Below are 27,236 nucleotides of genomic sequence, written 5' to 3'. Positions count from 1 at the left end.
TATCTCCAATACCTAATCCACAATGTCTTCCAAACCTTTTTAGTCTCAGTCAAGTCAAAGGAACACCAGCTGTGAAATTATTTTTCAAATCTAGAACAGTCAACTTGAAACAGCTTTTCATTCTGATACACCAATTAGAGGATTTGTTAATGTCGTACTCGGATGGATCACTCCCAACGCTTTTACGTGTTGTACTCAAGAAAATAGCTCTCGAAGTTTTGCGCTCTGAGCTTGAGATCATAAAAATTTCCATCTAACTATTAAAGCTGTATTTTTAGTTAATCCCCAGCGTTTCCTTTTGTTACGCTAGTGCTCGCGCTTCGGTCTTTTCCCCGCCGTAGCGATCCGTGAGACGAAAGCAGAAGAAAGGAAGTGCCAGGGAGAAAATGACACCTGACTAGGATGGCGCGCTATTGGTCTAAATGACCAACATATATTTCCAAAAGCTATGCAACCTTGAAATACCGAAGAAAATTCTCAGAATTAAGTGTGTGAGCTGGGGAGAGTCTGACCTTCAGCAACACAGATGGGCCCCATTATTAGAATAAGGGGTGGTGGGATAGAGCACTGACAACGGGCGGGGAATCGACCGAAGCGCGATTTCTCTAGGGTTAAAAGGGAAAATCTAACCTTCCTATATTTATTGGCACACATTATGTATTTATAAGTTTAATGTAAAATTGCATCAGATTTTGGTGAAAACGTTGAATTTTTACGACTTTGAAGCTCTGTAGCGACCCTAAAAACTATTTTATAAGTCTGAAATTTTAATGCAAACCTTATTTTAGGGCATAAACCAAAATGGGAGGGTGCCACATAAAGATTATCATATTTAAGGACCACCCTAATCTACAGGGTTTGTCACAATTCCCTCTGGGGTATGAAGGCTTATTAAAACAAACATATTACCAGTACAGCAACAACTTTGACTTTTCTGGAGAAGGGAACTCTACCAGTTTTGTTTCAGAAATTTTCTACATATGTGAATCTTTTGTGTCGGGACAGATATCAAGTCTGAAGTTTAATTCTCTCTGTAACAATTCACGATCATTTGTCGTTAATTTTATAGTCTCTAATTTTTAAGGAAGTCTCATTTTAGGGCATTAACTAAAATGGGAGGGTGCCACATAAAGATTTCTAAAGTTCATATTTAAGGACCACCCTAATCTACAGGGTTTGTCACATTTCCCTCTGGGGTATGAAGGCTTATTAAAACAAACATATTACCAATACAGCAACAACTTTGACTTTACTGGAAAAGGAAACTCGACAAGTTTTGTTTCAGAAATTTTCTTTTTCGGGACAGATATCAAGTCTGAAGTTTAATTCTCTCTGTAATAATTCAAGATCATTTGGGGCCATTCATTAATTACGCAAGGATGATTTTGTCAATTTTTTGCCCCCTCTCCCCCCATGTAACGGGGCGTCAGGTTTTTCATCCCCCCCCCCCTATTATCACGTAAGATTCCATTTCGTTTTTCAAAATAATAAAATAACGAATCTTACATCACTGGAATCGTTGTTAAATTCACTATTATTAAATTAAAACTTTTTATGCAAAAAAATATTTCCTCGAATCTAGACTGAATGTTTTCTCGACATTTGTTTTTATATGATGCGATATTAGTTAAAAATGAAACATGCTATACATAGTGCGATTCATTTTTTTTTAAATATTTTGCACTATTCATTCCTTGTAAAAAAAATAAAGCACCGTGTATACGTTTTTGAAGGGAGTGTATGAAAAAAGCGTACAAATGAAAAAACATATAATAGGTATAGGTTAATGCGTATTAGACTCTACAGGGATAAATTTTTAAAAACGTATAATTGATAAAAACATATAAAAGAGAAACGTACAAACGGTGTTTCACTAATAAAACAGTTCACCCTCAAAAGTGTTTTACCATCCACACGCAAATGAAGTATGATCACTGCCAAATCACTTGACCGCGCGATTTCTGATATAAAATATCGACTTGGAAAAGATTACGTAAGAATGGGGATGACCCCCCCCCCCCCCAAATAAGGATATGTAGAGATTTTTCCAACCCCCCTTCCCCCTTGGGACCCTTCCATAATTAATGAATGGCCCCTTTGTCGTTAATTTTCCAAAAAGATGGGGCACTCGCCCCAATTTCGTGCAGATCTCTTAGATGCGATGGGATTGAACTATTATAAGTTTCAGCGGTTTTGGAGTATTGTATTTCGTTGTGTTTGATTGAAATACTGAAAGATACTTTTACTTGCAGCAAGAAAAAAATATGTTTGAATGACAACTTCTGATCGTTGCCTTTTTACTTCCTTTTAAAAAAAAAAGGAAGTATTGTATTCGCGAAAACAATTTCACCCGAAAATCGGCCTTCATTTCCATTTTGCTCACCCCGAAATGAATGTTGAGTTTTTTTTTTTCAACTCGACCACACGTGGATCCGTGCCTAGGAACGTACAGACACCAGGAAATATCCCTTTTGACGATCCCCGCGTTAATTACAACGAGTTATCTCGTGACGTCTGTATGTACGTATGTATGTGCGTATGTGTGTGTGTATGTTGCATAACTCAAGAACGGAATGTCCTAGAAAGTTGAAATTTAGTACGCAGACTCCAAGTGGGGTCTAGTTGTGCACCTTCCTTTTTGGTTGCATTCGGCTGCTCCAAAAGCTTTTGCCCCTTTTATTTGGGGGGGGGGGGCATCATTGTTAATTTCGATGTAAACTCAAGTGGTGTAATAATTTGGCGGACACTTGGCAATGTATCGCCAATCCTTTGGTCGCCAAGTTTTGTAGCCAACTTGGCGAAAAATTTGGCAATTTATTTTATTTATTTATTTGATGTAAATCTGGTTTCTATTTGGCCACTGTTGGTGATATTTAGAGAGTAAACTATTGAATCAAATAAAAACTGCCAATACTGAGAAAATGACATTAAATTGGAGTAAAAGGAAGTCATGTGATGCACACACACATCAGCTCCTTTTCCAGTGAATCTACCGTCAATACGAGAGTAAAATTTAAACAACGTTAAGATAACACTACACCCTAGGTTAAATAAATACCTTTGTGCTAAAAAGTAAAATAAGAAATAGCAAAAAGCACAACTTGCATATTACTGCAGACGCGTGTTTCGGCGTTAAAAGGAATGCCTTTTTCAAGGCAAAAGAAAAGAGCGTACGGATGAAAAGACATTCGACAAAAGACTTTTGTTATTTCTTATTTTATAATTTTCCCTCTTTTATTTGTTATTAAGGCGTAAGATGGCGCCACTAGTGATGAGCAAAAATTTCGACCGAGAAAGATATGCGCAGTAGAAGAGCTCCGAACCCGATTTATAAAAAAAGGAGCATTCAAATTAAAAATTAAAAAAAAAAAATGCATTCGGACAGCAATGTGAAGTTAGCATGAAACTGTCCTTAAAGCACTAAATTTCCTTACAGTTTAGGAGAGGGCCCCGAGTTTTTGCAGCTATTATTCTTGTGCTATTTTCGCTTTTCCGTAATACCTGTGGTGCTAAAATGGAACCCCGGGGACTTTTATTTTTTAAAGGGAGGGGGGGGGGGATTTCAAATAGGAATGCGATGCCAAGTGGAAAATAAAAGATTTTTTTCGTTTTTCAAAATGAACAATTTGTAAATTTATTTTGAAACTTACAGTGCTTAATACTGCGCATGAAATAGAGGAAAATTTGTTTAATAAAATAACTTGTATTGAAACGTTATTATTTATTTTCGGCAGATAAATGTGTATCTTCAAATAAAAACAGAAAATTATTACTTTGTCACAGAAAGAGGGTAATGTAATAAGTAAAATATTTTCCTAATGAAATATATTCTACCTGATTGCTAAAATATTGTTCTTCAAACGAATTAATGAATGAATACACGAATAAATAAATGAAACGGTGACTGTATGAATAAATAAATAAATGAGTTGAGTACATTTTCAAATGAATAATGAATATGAAAATAAGTTAACAAATGAATGAATGAGTGTCGTGAATGAATGAATTGATAAATGTGTAAATTATTTAGTAAATGAATGCATAAATAAGTCACAGAAACTTGATTTTTGCTCAACAATTTTCTACCTGATTACTAAAATACTGTTCGTCAAACGAATCAATGAATGAATACACGAATAAATAAATGAAGCGGTGACTGCATGAATAAATAAATAAATGATTTGAGTCAATTTTCAAATGAATAATGAATATGAAAATTAGTTAACAAATAAATGAATGAGTGTCGTGAATGAATGAATTAATAAATGCGTAAATTATTTAGAAAATGAATGCATAAATAAATCACAGAAACTTGATTTTTGACCAACAATTTTCTACCTGATTACTAAAATACCGTTCGTCAAACGAATCAATGAAATGCACGAATAAATAAATGAAACGGTGACTGCATGAATAAATAAATAAATAAATGAGTTGAGTAAATTTTCAAATGAATAATGAATACGAAAATTAGTTAACAAATAAATGAATGAGTGTCGTGAATGAATGAATGAATAAATGCGTAAATTGTTTAGTAAATGAATGTATAAATAAGTCACAGAGACTTTACTTTTGAAAAACAATTTTCTACCTGATTATTAAAATATTGTTCTTCGAACGAATCAATGAATGAATACACGAATAAATAAGTGAAACTGTAAGTGTATGAATAAATAAATCAATTGAGAGAATAAATGAATGAATTTTCCAAATAAATAATGAATATGAAAATAAGTTAACAATTAAATGAGTGAGTGTCGTGAATAAATGAATTGATAAATGCGTAAATTATTCAGTAAATGAATGCAAAAATAAGTTATAGGAACTTTATTTTTGCCACCCATGCACTTGGCAATTTACACTAAACAACTAGAATCAAAAGAAGAATCCTAGTAAAAGGTGAATAAATGCTGTACTAAATATCAGATGGTCATCTCTGAAATTTTAATATTATTTTATGACAGCAAAAATATTATTATCAAATAAACGATATGAGTATCCTATTTTGAAAATAGCTTGTATTATCATATTTCTTGGCCTTTTGGCGAAACAATTGTCTGATCTTTGGTAAAAAATATTGACCATTTTTGGTAGTTCTGCAAACGGACTAAAATATTTTTCATTAAATTTTGTCTCACATTCCCCTGCAAGGGGGAAATATTACAATTATCTTTCTATTTGCCTTTTATCTTTCGAGACGACTGGCAAATCAAACACCTCTGAAGTGGTCAACAAAAATGAATAAACATAAAAAAAATAATAATTTGAATTTTGACATCTTGAATTCAAATTATGTTTTTCGCAATCACGAGTGTGTATGTAGGCGTGTGTGTTTGTGGGATATGTGTGTTTGTGTGTAGGGGGTATGTGTATGTGTAGCCATGTGTGTTTGTGTCTGTTTGCTGGCATAAGTGTGTGGGTAGTTGTGTGTATGAATGTGTGAGTGGGGGGGGGGTATGTGTATGTGTGTGTAGGCATATGTGTTTGTGTCTGTGTGCAGGCATGAATGTGTGGGTAGTTGTGTGTATGTGTACGTGTGTGTGTAGTTGTGTATGTATGCGCGTGTGTGTAGGACATGAGCGCAACCTGGAGACGGCCTTCGCTAGAGGAGCAGCATCGTGAGGAGCCGGTCGACGGTGATGGTGCGGAGGGTGGCGGGGGGAAAATAAAATGATAGCACGCCAAAAACAGTCAAATGAAAGCAATAAGCAACCGTGATTGCTCAAAATAAATAATTAAATAAATAAATAAACGCAAGAAGGAGTAGTAAGCGAACAATAGCGATTTTTTCCACTGTAAAAATGAGTTCTTAGTCATTTCAAGATATTTCCAAATTATTCATTACTGGGTGATTCATAAAGAAGAGTGGGGTTTCATAAGGCTACATAAGAATATTAGACCCACTGCTCTCTGTTGTTGAATGAAAGAGCAAATTATTAAGTCTCAATTGGCTACCGCTAGATGTCTTTGCGGCGTGTCAACGCAAGTGTCCCACATGTTCTGCATTACTTATTCAGTCAAAGTGGTGGTCAAGAGAGAGGTGATTTAGCATTTTATGTCTGACACCAACTCACAGGTCACCAGATCTAACACCACGTGTGGTTTTTTTTGTGGGGGTTCGTAAAGGACATTTTGTCAAAAACTAGAAAATAGGACAAACTGGAAAATCGGATAGATGTGATATCGTTCAGAGGTCAAGAATAGGGATAATAGAACATCTTTAAAATGATTTAAATTTTCAAAAAAAAAAAAAAAAAGAAAACAAGAAGAAAAAAAAATTAACACTACTTTTGCTCTTAGGAAAATACACGTTTGAAACCCCATCATTCTTTTTGAATCACCTTGTATTTACTCTCCTGAATAGCGACTATACTGTTAATACGAGGCGTGTTTTTAAAGTAAGTTCCGTTTTTATATAAAAAAAGAACGAGTACAGATAGAGCTAAGTAATTTAGTGCACAAAAATCTACCACCCTTACGCTATTTTTCGACATTGCTCCCGTGATTTTCCAAGCATTTGTCATAGCGTGGTACAGGTTTTTTTATACCTATTCGTAAAAAGTTACCGCCAGTTTAGTCAACCATGAGGACTCTAACAGGGCTTTGGCTGGAGCGTTTTTGAACATCCTCTGGTCTGCCCTCACCTCGCTCGCAGCATCTTTCATTTGTTTCGGCATCTAAAGTCTTTCCTAGGTGATCTGTGGCACAACAGCAATAATGAGCTCAGAGAACATGTTATCCCATGGCTGACTACACAAGCGGCAATTTTCTACGAATAGGTATACAAAAACCTGTACCTCGCTATGACAAATGCTTGGAAAATCACGGGAGCAATGTCAAAAAATAGCGTAAGGATGGTAGATTTTTGTGCAATAAATTTCTTTGCTCTATCTGTACTCGTTCTTTTTTTATATCAAAACGGAACTTATTTTAAAAACACTCCTCGTATATGATCGATGGGGATCGATATAAATCATCAGCATGATTTGTATCAATTAATTAAAAACTTCTAGAATAAAAGAGTCAGAACTGAAAATCAAAAGAATAATTAAGTAATAAATCAGTATTATAACTTTGTAACAAAACTAGCGCAATCCATCAACTTTCAAAAGGTTTCTTTTCCTAATTTAATACTTCTTTGTCTGTACTATTGTTTATGTAACGAGAATCGGTGTGTCAAGGACAGAAACAACTTTCCCATTCTCGATCCTTTTCCCTTTCTGGTGGTCATGGTCACGGCACAGTGGAACTCATTCCCCACGTTGCTTCTGCAGCAACGTGGGGAAAAAGTTCTACAGTGCCGTTACCATGACAACCAGAAGGGGGAAAAGTTATTTAGGGTTGACACGCCAATGCTCGTTACATAGATTACAGATACTTCCTCCCAATGCGATTTGGAAGAAATCCCTCTCGATCGGGCGGAAAATTACCCCCAAAAACCTGTTTCATTTCAAAACCAGCTCAATTCGTGTTTTTCCATACCAGTCAACATTCTAAGGGGATAAATCCAGTAGATATGAAAGAAGTGGTTCAGTAGATCTGAGAGTGTGTGATGATTATTTGTTTTTGTTTAGGAAAAATTGAAATTTTCTCACTGTCGCTGAAAGTGCAATCAAATGCAATATTGTTTACAGACAGAACAATTAAATGATACATGAAACTAAAGAATAAAAAATAAATTAATAGTTAAATATCCAATTTAATTTTATTTAGGGGGGAAATGAGAACTGGACTGCAGATGAAGTGAGGGACTATCTTAGCAAAAATAGAGCAAGTGAAATAGGGATTTTATTTTCGGAAATTCCCTAAACAAAGGGATTTTTTTCTGAAATCTACGAAAGTCGAAAGATTTTAAATGAAAATCGGTAGATCAAGTGAAATGGACGAAATCTAGTGCTTCTGTCCTGGATTGATTAGTCCTAGATATTGAACAATGGATTGCGCCGGTTTTGCTACTAAACAATTCAAATCCTGCAGTTGAATGATGCAAAAATGAATAGAGAAACATGAAATAAAAAATTTAAATACATTCAATCTTTCTAAAAGTAAATCGTCAAATAGTAAAAAGACAGGTAAAAAGCGTTTCTGAACCTTCAATAAATCTCTTTATAATACAGAGTACACATAGATTGTAACACATATTTTACAACAACTAAAATGAATAAATAAATAGAACCATTAAAATAGACACGGAAAAGAGAAGAACTTTATAATTAGTTAGAATCTGGGAAACCTGTGCGCCCTAGGCTAAGTTTTAGGATAGTAGGAACGATACATTTGCTGGGCTCTCCTTGAATCGCACCATTAATTAATGTGCTGCAGAGTTACAAGAGTACATCTTTTTGTCATTGCATACGCATGACTATAGGTCGCAGGATGCAAAAAAGTGGTTTTCAATCACAGACACGTGACAGCTATTTCAGACGAACTGGAATTCAAACTTCAGTGAAAAGTAATTTAAATTATATTTCCTCTTTTTTTTATATAGCTATCCGGACTTCATTTTAAATTTTTTTTCATTGCCCGACAAATTGGTCGAAATATTTGGGGCCCTCAGGTCGGGCTTTATGGGCCTATTGATAGATCAGACATTGCCTCTAAGTAAAGATAAAGATCTGGAATTTTTCTGGCCGCTAGTGGTAATCATAAGCAAATTTATTAGTCGCCCCTTTTCTTCTAGTCGCAACTTTTTCTGTTGACCAAAAAACGTAACTAAACACTAAGTTAGTTTAAGTTGCTACTAAAACAAAAATTATCAGTTGAAATATCGGTTTAAAAATCTAATTAATGGCATTAGCGATAACTGTTAACATAGGAAGGGTTGGGGAAAGTGGCTACTAGAGAGGGAATGATACTAAAACTTCAGTGGCCACTTTTTTGTTTTGTCGGCACGTGGCAAGAGGTGATCTAAATCTTGTTCTTCAATTTTAGGTGCGGACACAGGAATCCCCTATGTAAGTAAGTGGGGCGAGAAGACGGAAGATAAAACGAAAAGAATGAAGAAAGGGCAAGCAGACGGAAGAAAGGGCAAGAAGACGAAAGAAAGGGCAAGAAGACGGAAGAAAGGGCAAGAAGGCGGAAGAATGGACAAGAAGACGGAAGAATGGACAAGAAGACGGAAGAAAGGGCAAGAGGACGGAAGAAAGGGCAAGAAAACGGAAGAAAGGGTAAGAAGGCGGAAGAATGGACAAGAAGACGGAAGAATGGACAAGAAGACGGAAGAATGGACAAGAAGACGGAAGAAAGGGCAAGAGGACGGAAGAAAGGGCAAGAAAACGGAAGAAAGGGCAAGAAGGCGGAAGAATGGACAAGAAGACGGAAGAATGGACAAGAAGACGGAAGAATGGACAAGAAGACGGAAGAAAGGGCAAGAAGACGGAAGAAAGGGCAAGAAGACGGAAGAAAGGGCAAGAAGGCGGAAGAATGGACAAGAAGACGGAAGAATGGACAAGAAGACGGAGGTACGGACAAGAAGACGGAGCATGCAGACAACGGAGAGAGGGAAGAAAGGGCGTGCTTACTCGATCCTAAGTTGTGCTTACATTTTCTGTGGCTGAGCCTCCAGTGTTGCTGGCTGCGCGCAGCCAGAATCTGCTGCGCCTGCTGGATGTGCGCAAGGGGGGAGGAGGGGTCGATGCCACCCCCGTCCGTAGAGAGGGTGGAGACGGTGCTGATGCGCCGAGAATAGTCGTAGTCGGCAACCACGTAGCCCAAGTCGCTGGGCACGGGCTCGATCACCTCCTGAGGCCTGTCGGGACAGCAAAAAATTAGTATAAATAAGGTATAAATTAAACAGAAAACAATAAATTCATTCATAAAGTATAAATATAAAATATAAAATTATAAATACATCTTATAGTACGTGAAATACACCGCCAGCTCAGTCATTTCCAGCCGAGGACTGCAGTTTCGTGCTTATTAGCACTCATCAGCCCGGCATAGGAAAGTGATTGAGCTGGAGATGGGAAATCTCTTAAGGAAGCCAAGAGTACGAAACAAACTGGTAGCTAATATAGATTTAGCAGACCAGACGAGTGACCGAAGCAATGGTTCGCTTCAACTGAAGAGTGCTAATAAGCACAAAACTGCAGTCCTCGGCTAGAAATGACTGAGCTGGCGGTGTATTTCACGTATTTCTGCTTTAGCTCTGGCTAATGGGCGGTAATTTACTGAATATACATCGTATAGTAACTGGTGAAATGTACACTTCTAACTTTTTTTGTGCTGTACAGCTACAGTAACAATTAAGGTAGGCGAACACCCTAAATATTTTTTTCTTCAATATTCACTACGCCTTTCCAAAACTTTATACGAGTATTAAATATGACATAAAAAACACGTTTTGAGTACTTATTTATTGAAAAAATTTTCTCTATATCTAGGATTCTTTTTTTAATAAAAAAGCCATATTTTTAGTAAAAAAACTACCGTTTCCTTGACACTCATAGCGCATTTATTTTTTCATATTTTTTAAAACTTTTTGTGTCTATCGCTTTGTTAGATAACAAAAAGTGATATGACCCTCCAATTTGTAAATAATTAACTAAAAACAGGTTTTATAGGTAAACGTTTGAAAAACTTGCTTTCTGCCGCCTAAGTTAAATTTTAATTGATCATACTTTCAAAACCACATATGTCGATTAATTTTTCAAGGTTTATATCACAGTAATATGTTCAATTATCATTTTTGTAAAGGTTCAAATCTTTAGATTTGACACTTTTTTCGCTAGATTTGTTGGCGTCAATAAAAATTTTGAAAACGTGGTTACGAGAAAATCAAGAATGAATAAGTAAATTTCAGTAGTAAACTGTTAAAATCATTCAGAAACGTTCCTGGAAAATAATGGGCAGCTGATATGTCCAATTTCTTCCAGTAACATATCTTACAAAAACCAGGAACGTTTTCCGCTAAAATTCAGTGACCTTACTGAAAAATATTTAGAATTCTTCCCGTTTAAAGCCAGTTGTGTTTCTGGAATCTTATACTAAACTTGGGTGGATATACTATAATACTATTTGACAACGGATTGTATGTAATTTGGCAATCTTCCAAGTAAAGACTATTCCATCTGAATTAATCTAGCAGGGGAGAAGGGAAAATAGCGATGGGATTTTGATGCACGCTTTTTATAATGTAACTAGTGCCTTATTCATTTATTGCAATCTCTAAAATAAAATAAGGCAAAACAAAAATAGTTACCATGGAAACAAAAAGAAAAGAAAATACTTTCATTTCGTTCAGGAACGTAAAAGCAAAATGGTAAGCTCAAAACTTTGTTGTGAATAAATAAATCTATTAATTTTTGCCGTGAGAATATCGATCGAATATACTTCAGATTTAAAAAATGTTGCTATGAGCAAATTTTCATTTTTCCAAAACAAAGGCTAAATAATAGAGAGGCCAAAGTGCACATCTGAAACAAACCAACTAACATCCCTATAAACTAATAGATAGGTCCATTTCCGCCTGTAAACCGGATATCAGCCTTTCCATGTAATCGATGGTCAGACAGTAGTTTGGCACCTTACCGCGTTTCAAGGAAAGCTCCAAAAGCAGTATTGCAAACATGGTCAAAGCTAAGAAAGAATTGCAAGTAAGTATCAAAGATTTTGCTCGCCTGCAATTTTTGCTAAGTTGTGTAAATCCACAGACTGATTAACAAACTTTGGATATCTTATTAGTCTAGACGGGCAGCAATCGAACTGAAGCGGATACACTTTATAAATACGCTCAATTAATTTTTAAACTGATAGATAAACATATTTTTTTACAACAGTGAGAAGTCTGCATTCTGGAAATATATTTATAGCAATTCTGGAAACTTTCTGACAAAGATACTTGATTTTTCAGGAAGTGGATAAAAACCATAGAAGTCCCGAAACGTTCCACTGAACTACTCAGTAACGTTTCGGAATTTTTTTTACAGTCTAAGCAGTGCATTTGAGTTTAATAAAGTTCTTCTAGTTTGGCAATAATTCATCGATTTAAAAAACAATTGCAAATTTAGAAAGTATAACACTAGGGCTCTCTAAATTTGGTCAATGTAGAAATAAAATCTGGTCAGTGCTAATTCTGTATTAGCTACCAGTTTGTTTGGCACTCTTGGCTTCCTTAAGAGGTTTTCAACCTCCAGCTCAGTCACTAATATGCCGGGCTGATGAGTGCTAATAAGCACGAAACTGCAGTCCTCGGCTGGAATTGACTGAGCTGGCGGTGTATTCCATGTATCTCTAAATTTCCCAAAATCATTTTTTTTTCTAAAATTAGGCTGTTTGTCTAGATAAAATGTGAATTCTAACCATTAACTATCGTTAAATGCTGTGTGCATAATCAGCTCCGTCATTTTGAGTTTTTCAAGGTTGGGGGCAAAGGATGTATACAAGTGCAATATTATTGGAAAACAGCAAAAGCTGTGCTTAAAAGCCAGGGGGACAATTGAAACCCCTTGACCTCTCTAAGTAACAGGTTATTGAATAATGCATCATTTGACCAACTTTGGCATCCTACTATAACTAAAGAACCAGTTGATTCTCAATCTTCAAGTTTTTTATCCTCTGTTCATGCGCAAATAAGTGTTATCTGTGTTAACTTAATAAACTTTTCACTATCTTTTGAGGTATTTTATTCAAAATATTGACAAAGCAGCGATTCCATTTTTGACAAATCACTTTCATAGATTCTTTCCCTTAAATGATTTTTTTTCCCTTCTCAACACAAATTCCCTGTTCTGGTTAAATATCAATACGTTCTGACCAGCAGTTTATAAATACAGCGTTTTGAAATCGTTACTTCAATATTAATCACCCTGTATATTTATGAACACTGCACTAGAGATTTAATTTTGCCATTCGGTTTTGAATGCCATAGGCGAAATCAAATCACGAATTCAGTTTAGCAACGAAGAGAGCCTACGTGTCTCCATCTGGTGGGAAACTAAAGTATCAATCCTCTGAGTCATTGATATCTGCTCTTTAACGATGTCACAAGACTAGATACCATATCGAGAGATTGCACAAAGCATGGTCCCACTAAATTTCCGCTTACGCATACGGGCCTTGACAATTTTTGACTTTTCTGTGTTAAACCGATGTAGCTCATGCATCCACCAATCAACGTCAATGTTTCAAAGTTTGTTAGTTTTTGATTGGACGTCGCCCATTTTGACCGCAAGAGGCGCCACAAGGAATCCCTGCATCCACCAATCAATGGCAAATTAATGGAAACAGGGGTGACCTGTAGCGCCCTCTTTGTTCTCATGAGTTTCAGAGATTGCCACGGCCTCACAGTGTTTCGATTAATACAAGCTAGGTGGATTAAAGTCAAGTTCAAAATTTATCATTTCATCACACAAAATTAAAGTGTTCCTAAATTCACATGATTTAATTGTTCAAGATGGATAGTATTTATAGTAGAAAGTGCTTTTTTCCCTAATTTAATTACTCTATCTGATAATTAAACAATATTATTTTTTTTTAAAAGGTAAACGAAGAGGTTTCTGCTCGTTTAAATCCATTCAAGTAATGGTAATGATATTAACCTTTTGTACCCGGGCTAAATTTTCTGTACATAAATAGCTGCACTTTTTTTTGTTATTAATAAGCCGTATTATAGTCAGCATACTCCAGTACAACATATTTTTTTTCTCTAGAGTACTTTCTATCGAGTAGGGGTTTCTTTTAAGAAGGATTGAAGCACCCAAAGCGCTTTGGGTTAAAAAAAAAAAAATGTGCTGACTAAAATACGTCTTATTAATCATGGGAAAGCTGCAGCTACTATATACTAAAAATTTAGCTCGGGTACAAATGAGTACATGTCATTCCTACCACTTGAAAGTTTTGAAACGAACAAAAAATTCTTTGTTCATCTTCAAAAAAATTTTTTAACATTGTTTAACTAACAAATAGATTAATTAAATTAGGACAAAGAAGCACTTACTAGTATAAATAATATCCATCTTGAACCATAAAATCACATGAAATTAGGAACACTTTAATTTTGTGTGATGAAATGATGTCTGTAACTCAACTGATTTATTCTATTACAAACGGATACGTACCTTTGAACCTTATTACTCACGTGACGGTAGGGAGTTAGACATAAACAAATAACTAAGTATCATGTTTTGGTTTATTGTTTACATTATCCCAACACCAAAGTTTAGAATTTTGAACATGACTTTTGTCCACCTAGCTTGTACTAATAGAAACACTTTGGGCCTATAAGAATTAAGCGGGGCCATGGACAAAGTCAGCAAAAGCTTAAATATTTTGTAGTAAGTTACCCTAAGCCAGGGCTAAGGCAGAAGTACTTAAAATACACCACCAGCTCAGTCATTCCATCCGAGGACTGCAGTTTCGTGCTTTTTAGCACTCATCAGCCTGGAATAGGAATCACATGAGCTGGAGGCGAAAGATCTCTTAAGGGAGCCAAGAGAGCCAAACAAACTGGTAGCTAGTGAATAAAATATGACAACGTATATAAAGTACAAATTGAGAATGAAAAAAGGTTAAAAAACCAGCAGACAGCTGTTACGGCACTCTAAAATACAAGTGCCATCATCAGTGCATTAAAAACGAAGACAGGTTCACCCGACTAAAACACAGTCGAGGCGAACAATGGAATGAGAGACGAGTTGTAAAAGATATGAGAGCAGTACCGGAAACGATGACGTCAAGGTTACGTCAGAACTCAGAGGACAGTCTGAGACAGTCTTTTTTAACCTTTTTCCATTCTCAATTTGCACTTTATATACGTTGTCATATTTTATTCACTATGCAGTACAAAGTTTTCGACTACTTTTTATGTAAACTGGTAGCTAATGTAGAATTAGCACACCAGATGAGTGACCGCAGCAATGGTGTGGTTCAACTCAAAGATTATCGACAAAACACACCAGATGAGTCACCGTTGCTGCGATCGCTCATCTGGTGTGCTAATTCTACATTAGCTGCCAGTTTGTTTGGCTCTCTTGGCTCCCTTAAGAGGTTTTTCGCCTCCAGCTGATGTGATTCCTATTCCGGGCTGATGAGTGCTAAAAAGCACGAAACTGCAGTCCTCGGATGGAATGACTGAGCTGGTGGTGTATTTTAAGTAAAAGCTTAAATAGCCTAACGCAGCCCCATTAGAAGGAAAGGGGAAAAAAAATAATTTGACTTTTGACATCTTGAATTCAAATTATGTTTTTTGCAATCACGAGTGTGTGTATGTAGGCGTGTGTGTTTGTGTGTGGGGTATGTGTGTTGTGTGTAGGGGTATGTGTGTGTAGGCATGTGTGTTTGTGTCTGTGTGCAGGTATGAATGTGTGGATAGTTGTGTGTATGTGTGTGCATGTGTAGGTGTCTGTATGTATGCATGAATGTGTGAGTAGTTGTGTGTATGTGTAGGTGTCTGTATGTATGTGTTTGGGGTGTATGTATGTGTGTGCATGTGTAGGTATCTGTATGTATGTATGAATGTGTGAGTAGTTGTGTGTATGTGTAGGTGTCTGTATGTATGTGTTTATGTGTGTGTATGTGTGCGCGTGTGTGTGTAGTTGTGTATGTATGCGCGTGTGTGTAGGACATGGATGGAGACGGCTTTCGCTATAGGAGCAGCATCGTGAGGAGCCGGTCGACGGGTGATGGTGCAGAGGGTGGCGGTGGGAAAATAAAATGATAGGACATCGAAACAGTCAAATGAAAACAATAAGCAATCGTGATTGCTCAAAAATAATGAAATTGAGATAAATATAAAAGAAGGGGAAAAGGAGTGTGGGCGTCACCCTGAGTCTGGGGGCGGCGTCTGCCCCTCGGGTGCGTAGTGCACTCGCTTGAGTGCCTCGAGGACCGTGACTCCGTCCGTGAACACCCGATAAGTGAGCAGGAACGTGTTCAGGAAGTCAATACTCAGGAACCGCAGGTCGGTCAGCCGCTCGAACAGTCGCTCCGGGCTCGCGTACCGGATCTGAAACGAAACGGGTTTGTCAGGACTCGCTTGCGAAAATTAGAAAAAAGAATAATTTAGAATGGTGATGAAATTTCTTCATTACATTTATTACGACAATTTACAGGTTATAAATTGTAGTAATAAAATTTTCTGACTCTTTCTCATGAAGGATACATCCTTCAAGAACACTTTAAATTTTGATAGGTTTAATAGGTTATCATAATTTTTATAACATACAATTTGCTTAAGTATCATATTCATTAATGTTTCCAGAATTATTCTTTTTGGAAATAGTTCCATTTTCAAGTACATTATCAAAATATCACTATATAGAAGCGATATACCACAATATAAAAGCAATATAACACAATATAGATCAATATAGAACAGCACAATATGGAAGATAACACAGTATAGACAAATCTAGAATCAATATTGCACAATATTGTCATGTGCTATATTGTTTTTGTGTTAAATTGCAGAAAAAGCTGTTTTCTGTTGTTAATGAAGCAAAATTGTAACTTTTTGTGTGTATACGGTGTTTCTCTTAATTATTACCTTAAGTATTTTAAGTACTAAAACTTCTCAGGGATTCTCTTGTTTAGTTTTATATGAGCATTTAAAACTGATAATCGAAGCAATTGGTAGGTACGGGAGTATCTGTGGGTGTCATCTGGCTCGCTTACACAGCCAAGCTGGTGCTGCTTTAATGAGTCCTTTGATGCATAGCGACAGTCTGACAGGTGACGCCAACTAGGACTACATGTAAAAAATACATGAACAAGGGTTCTAAAGTGAAAGTTGTTTTAAACCTTTAATTATTGATTCAATACCCTTGGATAGACTTACTCATTCAAAATTAATTAATCCTACGAAGTGGTTTTCCGACAGGACAGAGAGGACGCCTTTGTTAATTGCTCTAAATAATCTACTTAAATTTTGCTCCACCTTATTCCTGTAGTGATGACCTTAATCAGTTAATGAAATCATTACGACATTGAACAATATCGTTATGGCCTTGAACAATATCTGTCTATCATTGAGCAATATCGCTGCGACACAGCACAATATCGATAATAATGCAAATAAAAGCATTAAAATCGTCATGCATTCACTCCATTCTGGCATTCGTAACATCGTCATTCGAAAAGCTGTAAGTTACCACCCTCGAGTGAGGGCTATGGCAGAACCACAAGTAAGTACCAACAGCCAGGTCACGATGTACATAGACTGCAGTTTCTTTTTATGGACTGATCAGCTTGGAACATCGATATCCGATCTGGAGGCAAGTGTCTTTTCATTGAAACCTTCAAACTGATAGCTAAAACAAATTTAACACATTAACGAAGAGTTCGTAGCCGTTCAGCTCATAAAATGAAGTTAAAGGTTAGTTAATAAGCTATTGACGATTTCATACTAATAACAGCACAGCAAGGACAACATTGCAGTTTCTGAATTTCGTGAACGGCTGTTAATATATGCTTGTAGTTCTGCTTTAGTCCTGGCTTGAGGGATGTAACTTACGGCTTATTGCCAAAGCCTTTATTTCGAGTTGAGCAACGCGAATTCTTGCGGATTTTAGCTGGTGTGCTAAATTAATTTTAGCTACAAGTTTGAAGAAAATCTGTTTCAATGAGAGGACATCTTCCTTCAGCTATGTTATCGAGATCTCCTGACTGATGAGTCCATGACAAGAATGAAACTGCAGTTTCTGGATGTCGACAGGCCCTGATTACCATACAGGTCAACTAGGCCTGGGCCTGGGGCCCCATCTTCCAAAGGGGCCCCAAATTTCTTACAAATTGTGCATAGCATTTCTTTTTTTTTTTCAAAAAATACATGCATTTTTAAAATAATAGTAAAAAAAATAATGACCGTGTGTGTGTTGATTGGTTAATTGGAAAAAAAAACTTCTTAAAAGAAGAATTTTTATTAATTTTGCCAGTTGTGAATTATGAGCCACCCCTCCCCCCATCCGAAGGGGATTCCTAAATGAACATGATAAATGGTTGACATAAAATTCTGTGACAGACAACGAGGTCCCCAAAAATGCATTTTGATGAGCCCCAAACCTGTAAATCAACCACTGCATTCCGCTATAGAGTCTTCAGGGGGGCCTCCAAATTATTGTGGGCCTAGAGCCTCACTTTTAGTTAGTCGGGCCCTGGATGTCGAGCTTGAACGTGATATTGAAGAGTGTGGCCGAGGAATGGCTCGAAACATAACCAAAATAGAGAGTAATTAAAAGAAAAAGGATCCTTACTTGTGGCAATTTGCAGGAATTGAGAGTTCGACTGAAACGAATGTCTACATCATCCTTGAACAATCTTGGATCATTCCTGCAAAAGAGATCAACATTACTTCTCTCACACTGTTCAGCTTCCCACGCATATTATTACCACATTTACACAATACAGGGGGTGGCATTGGGACCGAAGAAACAGAGTAACGCCAAGATCCCTCTCTTGGGGGACATCCACAAATGACGTTACTCCTTGAAGGAGGAGGAGGGTTCGTTACGTTGGGCAATTGGTGACAAAGGGGAAATTATGGCAACAAAAAGTGTGACCTTATACATATTGGTTGAAAAAAAAAACTATTTTGTAACAAAATGTCGGTGTAATCAAGCGTGCCATGTGACAAGCAGGGGTGCCCACAGGGGGAGGGGGGATTTTGGCGCAAGTTGCGATATCTAAATTTGGGGGGGGGGGATTTTGTTAAATTGTTTTATTTATTTATTTAAAATAAATCAATAAATCAATTTAAAATGATTTATTGATACATTTTTAATTTAAATTTATTTTATTTTATTTCAGTTCAGTTCATTTTGTTTGTATTTTATTTTATTTCAGTTTATTCTGTTTGTATTTTATTTTATTTCAGTTTATTCTGTTTGTATTTAATTTCCTGTATTTATTTAGTGTGTGTGTGTGTCATTGACGTAGCACAGAACTTTTCGAATAAAATATCAATCAAAACAATAATTATAAATAAATAAATAACATTTAAAAAAAATATTAAAAAAATATTTTTTAATAAAAAAATATTTAAAAAAAAGAGCTGAAAATAAAAAATAAAAGGGGGGAGATTTTTAAGGGGGGGATTTGCGCCATTGAACTTGCGGGGGGGCATCCCTGGTGACAAAGGGAGGAGGTACGGTGAAGAGTTGCATTTTGGGACAAAGAGTTGAAAACAAAGTGGACATTTATTGACAGTCCTTTGGAACAAATAAAAAAACGTTCAAAAAACTGCATTTCTAACACACAGTTTTTGAGAAAAATGCGAGAGAAAAATATGACGTCATATCTGGTGTTTGAAAGGGGGGGGGGGGAACGATTACTACGTGTATGCCTCGATATAAGCTATGGATATTTCGTATATCATCCTTGCAAATACGCCGAATGTGACGTAATTCTTCCCTTTCGCATTTATCTCAAACTCCGTGGGGCGTACAGATACAGTAGGGGAGTGTGGGGCAAAGTTAAATAGCGTGGCAAAGTGAAATGGTGAAATTTTTACTCCACTTTTAGCGCCACTTACCTAGTAATATTTTTAAATATGTAGCAATATATGTAGTATCTTCTAGTCAAGAAAAAATTACCTCCGAAGATCAAAGCTTGATAATACAAGCAATTATCAAAAATTGGCACTCTTATTGTAATATTTTGTTGCAAGTCGAAAATTATTTTGATATTTTCAGATGATGAAGTTCCTGCTATTAACATTTTAAATATTAATTTGGGACCTTCTAATTTTAATTACCATTTCGTGAAATTTTTAGTTCCATTCGAAAAAATTAGGAATTTCATTCGGTAAACTGAGAATTCCCGATCTCCCAAAAATTTAAGTCCGGGACTATTTTGATCGGGAGTTTATGAAAACGACGTACGAATGTAAAAGACATATAACCGAGAGACGTGCAGTCGAACTCGCTTATAACGAATCCTGATTGAACGAGGACCCGGATTTAGCGAAGAAATCAGAAATACTTGTTTTGTACATTGTTAAGGTCTATGGGAGCACAACTCGCTTTTAGCGAGCAAACCCCGCTTAAAGCGAGCAATATTTTTGTGATTCATACAATTTCTATTGACTTCTAGCTCAGTTTATCCTTTTTTGGTAAATTTTCTTTGACGTTCCAAATTCAACCAAAGTTAATGATAAACCATAAATCCAGAGAACAAGCGATGACAGCACTTTTCTTTATTTTCTGAGTAAAGAAACATTAAAAAATTTTATGTGCATAATGCATTTTCCTCAAAAATAATGACATAAGAAAGAGGCATTCAGACAGTTCAAAGCAAAGAAACCAAATTATTTGCTGTTGTACAGTGATTAAAGAGAAGACAACTCTTAGACAACTGAAGACAACCGCTCCACTTCTTCCCCGAACGGTAACAAGACCTTTTCGGTTTTGGTGGGGGTGACTTTCCAACGCCATCCAACCAAGAAACCCGGAACAACAGCTGACTTGATTGAAATTTTGAAAAAATGCAGTAACACCATCAAAATCAACATTTTATGTACATAATTAAGGTTGATTTGAAGCAATTGCAATTTTGATTGCAATTTGAAGAGAAACATACAAAAGATTTTTTTTAAGTACAATTTTGAAGCGAAAATGATGTTACTTTAAAAAAACATAAATGATAAGGAGAATTGATTACAAAATGATTAAAAGTTATTTAACATTTTAGAAACAACATATTTTTCAAAAACAGTCTTGATTTCAGATAAGAATGATTAAAAATTTAAAAAACTAAAAAAACACGCTTTCGTAGCAAAATGAACTAGTGAAAAATAATCTTTGGATGATAGTAGTTGACCAATCACTTCATTTTAATGCAATACAAAAAAGCGTGGGGTGCTGTCTATTTACATTTTTGCTTGGACAACAAATGGAAGAAATTCAAGACAACTGATAAGAAGCCCCCCAAGCTTTTTTGTATTACGTTAAAATTAAGTGATTGGTCAACTACTATCATCCAAAGATTATTTTTCACTTTTTAGTTCATTTTGCTACGAAAGCGTGTTTTTTTAGTTTTTTAAACTATTATTTTATTTTTCTGTTTTTTAGTCTTATGTTGGAAAATTATCAGGCAATGTTTTTTTTTTTTTTTGTGCGGTATATGAAAATTTGAATCAGATTGGGACTTAATTGACGAAATTTTTTATAAAACGAGTGCGAGGTAATATCTTAAAGTAAAGACAAGGGTACCCCGATGGGAAGCTACTGTGAGTCATCGATGTATGTTTGCGGAAATCATATTTATATTACTTTGAAACTTTGAGATGCATTTGAATAAAAGTTTTGTTCAACAATGGTCTCATCAGCAATGAATTTCCAATTGAAGGCTCACCTAAATTTTGGCATGAAATGAGTTAAAAACAATTATATTTCATGTTCTAATTACCTTGGAACATTGGAACAGATTTTGTCTGATGCAGAAATATTAAAGGCTTTTGTAGATATTTTTAGATAATTTTTGCGAGCATTTTTTAATGTATTTTTTAAAAATTTTCCTTTTTCACGTTGTTGGATTTATGCCAAAATATTCATTAAAAGTGGAGGAAAGTAACAATTAAAAGAGTTAATTAATTAATTTGATTATAGAATATTGCATTGTCACCGGGTCTGAGATCGCGTGCCAAATTTCAAAACAATCCAATTGCAGGAAGGGGGCGAAATTTGAGCTGCAAGGCTGCGTTACAAGATACATACAAACATACATACAGGTGAAGCTAATAAAAGCGTGTTAATACACACGAAAATTATGTGATTAAAATTCTATTTATGATTAAAAAGAAGAAAAAACTATGAGATGAATTTTTATGATTTTTTTTTTCTCACAAATTTGCTTATTACAAGCACTAGGTTATAGCGAGCAAATATCGCGGCGACTTGGCACTCGCTATAAGCGAATTCGACTATATTATTAATACTGCATACGTTTGCCCCGAAGTCTATGCAAGTTTACGTGCTCATACAATCCCGTGTGGCAGCGAAAATCAGAATCAAACTCATCCGCGCGCATCCTCATCTGCGCATCACAAAGTCTGCCGGTGAGGAAAATCCCTACGAGAGGAGTCCGGGAAAAAATAGAACCGGAAGAAAAGATCCTGCAGCGCGGGGGGGGAGGGGGCGGCGGAGGGGGGCTCTCGAACACGTGGGGCTGCGGGGCGCAGGCGCAGAGAGCCGAATCTTTTCCCAGACGCAAACGATCGAAGGCTCTTTCGGGATGCGTTCCCCTTCCTCCCAACTCGCGGGGTGGTCGGAGCAATCTCGCGTGCGGCCATATTTACGGAAGAGCTCTCTCTGTCTCTTCACGTGCAACATATGGTCGGCGTAGGGAGACATTTTACTTTTCTTTTTTTTCGTTAAGGGGGTGGGGGTCATTAACTGTTACATCCACACACATAGCTAGATATATGTACAAAGTGTGTATAAAGGCTTGTACTAAAAACGAAAATTTGTATTAAAAAGCTATTTTAGATTTATACATATAGCATAGAATACGTATAGAATAGAATGGTTGGAGGGGGGGGGGTTTCATTAATTTTTACATCTAAAAACATAGCTAGATATATGTACAAAGTGTGTATAAAGTTTTGTACTAAAAACGAAAATTTATGTTACAAAGCTATTTTAGATTTATACATATAGAATACAATGGGGGGGGGGTCATTAATTTTTACATCCGTACACATAGCTAGATATATGTACAAAGCGTGTATAAAGTCTTGTACTAAAAACGAAAATTTGTATTAAAAAGCTATTTTAGATTTATGTGTATAACATAGAATACGTATAAAATAAAATGGGGGGGGGGATGTTTCATTAATTTTTACATCCACACACATAGCTAGATATATGTACAAAGTGTGTATAAAGTCTTGTACTAAAAACGAAAATTTATGTTAGAAAGCTATTTTAGATTTAAACATATAGCATAGAATAGAATGGGGGGGGGGGTCATTAATTATTACATCTACACACATAGCAAGATATATGTACAAAGTGTGCATAAAGTCTTGTACTAAAAACGAAAATTTATGTTAAAAAGCTATTTTAGATTGATACATGTAGCATAGAATACATATAAAATAGAATGGGGGGGGGGGTTCATAAATTTTTACATCCACACACATAGCTAGATATACGTACAAAGTGTGTATAAAGGCTTGTACTAAAAACGAAAATTTATGTTAGAAAGCTATTTTAGATTTATGTATATAACATAGAATACGTATAGAATAAAATGGAGGGGGGGAGGCGGGTTCATTAATGTTTACATCCACAGACATAGCTAGATATACAAAGTGTGTATAAAGTCTTGTACTAAAAACGAAAATTTATGTTAGAAAGCTATTTTAGATTTAAACATATAGCATAGAATAGAAGAATGGGGGGGGGGGGTCATTAATTATTACATCTACACACATAGCAAGATATATGTACAAAGTGTGCATAAAGTCTTGTACTAAAAACGAAAATTTATGTTAAAAAGCTATTTTAGATTGATACATGTAGCATAGAATACATATAAAATAGAATGGGGGTTCATAAATTTTTACATCCACACACATAGCTAGATATACGTACAAAGTGTGTATAAAGGCTTGTATTATAGAAAGCTATTTTGGATTTATGCATATAGCATAGTATACATATAGAATAGAATGGGGGGTGGGTCATTAATTTTTACATTCATACACTTAGCTAGATATATGTACAAAGAGTATAAAGTTTCGTACTAAAAATGAAAATTTATGTTAGAAAGCTATTTTAGATTTATACATATAGCATAGAATACGTATAGAATAGAATGGTTGGAGGGGGGGGGGTTCATTAATTTTTACATCTAAAAACATAGCTAGATATATGTACAAAGTGTGTATAAAGTTTTGTACTAAAAACGAAAATTTATGTTACAAAGCTATTTTAGATTTATACATATAGAATACAATGGGGGGGGGGTCATTAATTTTTACATCCGTACACATAGCTAGATATATGTACAAAGCGTGTATAAAGTCTTGTATTAAAAACGAAAATTTGTATTAAAAAGCTATTTTAGATTTATGTGTATAACATAGAATACGTATAAAATAAAATGGGGGGGGGGATGTTTCATTAATTTTTACATCCACACACATAGCTAGATATATGTACAAAGTGTGTATAAAGTCTTGTACTAAAACGAAAATTTATGTTAGAAAGCTATTTTAGATTTAAACATATAGCATAGAATAGAATGGGGGGGGGGGTCATTAATTATTACATCTACACACATAGCAAGATATATGTACAAAGTGTGCATAAAGTCTTGTACTAAAAACGAAAATTTATGTTAAAAAGCTATTTTAGATTGATACATGTAGCATAGAATACATATAAAATAGAATGGGGGGGGGGGTTCATAAATTTTTACATCCACACACATAGCTAGATATACGTACAAAGTGTGTATAAAGGCTTGTACTAAAAACGAAAATTTATGTTAGAAAGCTATTTTAGATTTATGTATATAACATAGAATACGTATAGAATAAAATGGAGGGGGGGAGGCGGGTTCATTAATGTTTACATCCACAGACATAGCTAGATATACAAAGTGTGTATAAAGTCTTGTACTAAAAACGAAAATTTATGTTAGAAAGCGATTTTAGATTTATACATATAGCATAGAATAGAATGGGGTCATTAATTATTACATCTACACACATAGCTAGATATATGTTCAAAGCGTGTATAAAGTCTTGTACTAAAAACGAAAATTTGTGTTAAAAAGCTATTTTAGATTTATGCATGTAACATAGAATGCGTATAGAACAAAATGGGGGGGGGGGTGAGGCGGGTTCATTAATTTTTACATCCACACACATAGCTAGATATATGTACAAAGTGTGTATAAAGGCTTGTACTAAAAACGAAAATTTGTATTAAAAAGCTATTTTAGATTTATGTATATAACATAGAATGCGTATAGAATAAAATGCGGGGGGGCGGTTCATTAATGTTTACATCCACACACATAGCTAGATATATGTACAAAGTGTGTATAAAGTCTTGTACTAAAAACGAAAACTTATGTTAGAAAGCTAATTTAGATTTATACATAAAGCATAGAATACATATAGAATAAAATGGGGAGGCGGGTTCATTAATTTTTACATCCACACACATAGCTAGATATATGTACAAAGTGTGTATAAAGTCTTTACTAAAATCGAAAATTTATGTTAGAAAGCTATTTTGGATTTATGCATATAGCATAGAATACATAGAGAATAAAATGGGGGATGTTTCATTAATTTTTACATCCACACATATAGCTAGATATATGTACGAAGTGTGTATAAAGCCTTGTACTAAAAACGAAAATTTATGTTAGAAAGCGATTTTAGATTTATACATATAGCATAGAATACATATAAAATAGAATGGGGAGGGGATTTATTAATTTTTACATCCGCACACATAACAAGATATATGTACAAAGTGTGTATAAAGGCTTGTACTAAAAACGAAAATTTATGTTAGAAAGCTATTTTTGATTTGTACATATAGCATAGAATACATATGGAATAGAATGGAAGAGGGGGGGGGGGCATTAATTTTTACATCCATGCACATAGCTAGATATATGTACGAAGTGCAGGGTTCAAAAATATGATATTTTCCAAAATATCGAAAATATCCTATATTTTGATATATATTGGATATTTTGATATGTATCCGATATTTTCAATCAGCACAATCTTAAAGTCTTTAAAATAGTAAATGCATCCTCAAATCACCCTTTAATTATTATTACAATATGTAGACTTAAAAATAAGATTTCTTTCATCATTTATATTTAATATTTCATTTCACATTTTAATCAATTTTAATGGAGTTCGTTTATCATTAGCTGTTTTACTCATTTTTCTTCTAATAGCTACTTTTACACAGTTATATGATTCAAAAATAAAAAATATGCATCTGTCACTGCACAATTATAAGATATTTCTTTTCTGATCAACATGTAATATTTAATTAGACACTTTTAATAAAATTAAAATTGTAACATTACTGATAATTTCACGAATATAAAACAAAAAAAGATTTACTTTGCTGTATTAATGATGTATTAATACATCTTAGAAATATAGTACATGACTTTTTGGTTATTTTAATAATAAACGAATAACATTAGTATGATTAGTATAATTTTTCACAGAAAATAACGTAATTGAAAAAATAAATATCAAAATTTCATGATATTTTCCAAAAAAAAAAAAAAAAATATCGGATATATATCGTGATATATATCATGATATATATCGACTGATATATATCGGCGAGCCCTGACAAAGTGTGTATAAAGGTTTGTACTAAAAACGAAAATGTATGTCATAAAGCTAGTTTAGATTTATACATATAACATAGAATACATATAGAATAGAATGGAGGGTTGGGGCATTAATTTTTACATCCATGCACATAGCTATATATATGTACAAAGTGTGTGTAAAGGCTTGTACTAAAAACGAAAATTTATGTTATAAAACTATTTTAGATTGATACATACAGCACAGAAACTATTTAATCCGAATTCTCATAATCCGAAGGTCCTTTAATTCGAAAGTCGACAAGAATACCTCAACTGATCGTCTTGAAATAAATTTGACACTTAAAAACAAAAACAAAAAAAAAAAAAAACAAAAAAAACAAAAAAAAATCAATTTAATTTTGACGTCTTGTTTTACCGATTGTCGCCAGGTGTTTCGATACCAAAGACTATGTACTAATGCTTAGCGACTTTGTCGATGTATAAAAGTACGATTACTGTAAAAAAATATATATATATCTTTTTAGACGCTACTAGCTTCGCATCTGAAAGTAAATGAATGCTCTATTTGGCATTTATTTTATACTACGTTTATTATTTTCGTTATATATGTGATTCTGCAGAAAACGTAAATTTTGAACGTAAATAATTTTCAATTTCGAAACCTTTTTTTTTTTTTTCATTCTTAAGCGAAAGTGTTATCTACTAGAAGTAATCAGAAACAATGGCCCAGATAAGTCCCAATTATTTTACTCAAAAAAAAAAAAAAAAAGCCTTGTTCACGGAAAAAAAAGGAAAAAAAAAAGTTTGAATTTTGTTATCTTGAATTCAAATTATGTTTTCCGCAATCACGAGTGTGTGTGTATATGTAGGCGTGTGTGTTTGTGTGCGGGGGTATGTGTGTTTGTGTGTAGGGGTATGTATGTGTAGACATGTGTGTTTGTGTCTGTATGCAGGCATGAGTGTGTGGGTAGTCG

The 27,236-nt window shown here is 34.9% G+C and overlaps 1 protein-coding gene across 1 annotated transcript in view; it reads right to left on the bottom strand.

The window, feature by feature from the left end:
- Window positions 1–27,236, bottom strand: part of LOC129226182 (ras-specific guanine nucleotide-releasing factor 2-like) — a 144,388-nt gene that overhangs the window by 42,347 nt on the left and 74,805 nt on the right. The window contains exons 11-13 of the mRNA XM_054860782.1: window positions 18,189–18,264; window positions 15,762–15,943; window positions 9,018–9,748 (exon numbers count right to left, since the gene is read on the bottom strand). Of these exons, the coding sequence (XP_054716757.1) occupies window positions 9,018–9,748; window positions 15,762–15,943; window positions 18,189–18,264 (989 nt within the window). The remainder of the gene's footprint in view (window positions 1–9,017; window positions 9,749–15,761; window positions 15,944–18,188; window positions 18,265–27,236) is intronic.

Source organism: Uloborus diversus, chromosome 7, assembly GCF_026930045.1.
Source record: "Uloborus diversus isolate 005 chromosome 7, Udiv.v.3.1, whole genome shotgun sequence".
In the NCBI taxonomy this organism is placed as follows: domain Eukaryota; kingdom Metazoa; phylum Arthropoda; class Arachnida; order Araneae; family Uloboridae; genus Uloborus; species Uloborus diversus.
The sequence above is the reverse complement of the archived record's forward strand: the minus strand, read 5'-3'. Positions and strand labels throughout refer to the sequence as shown.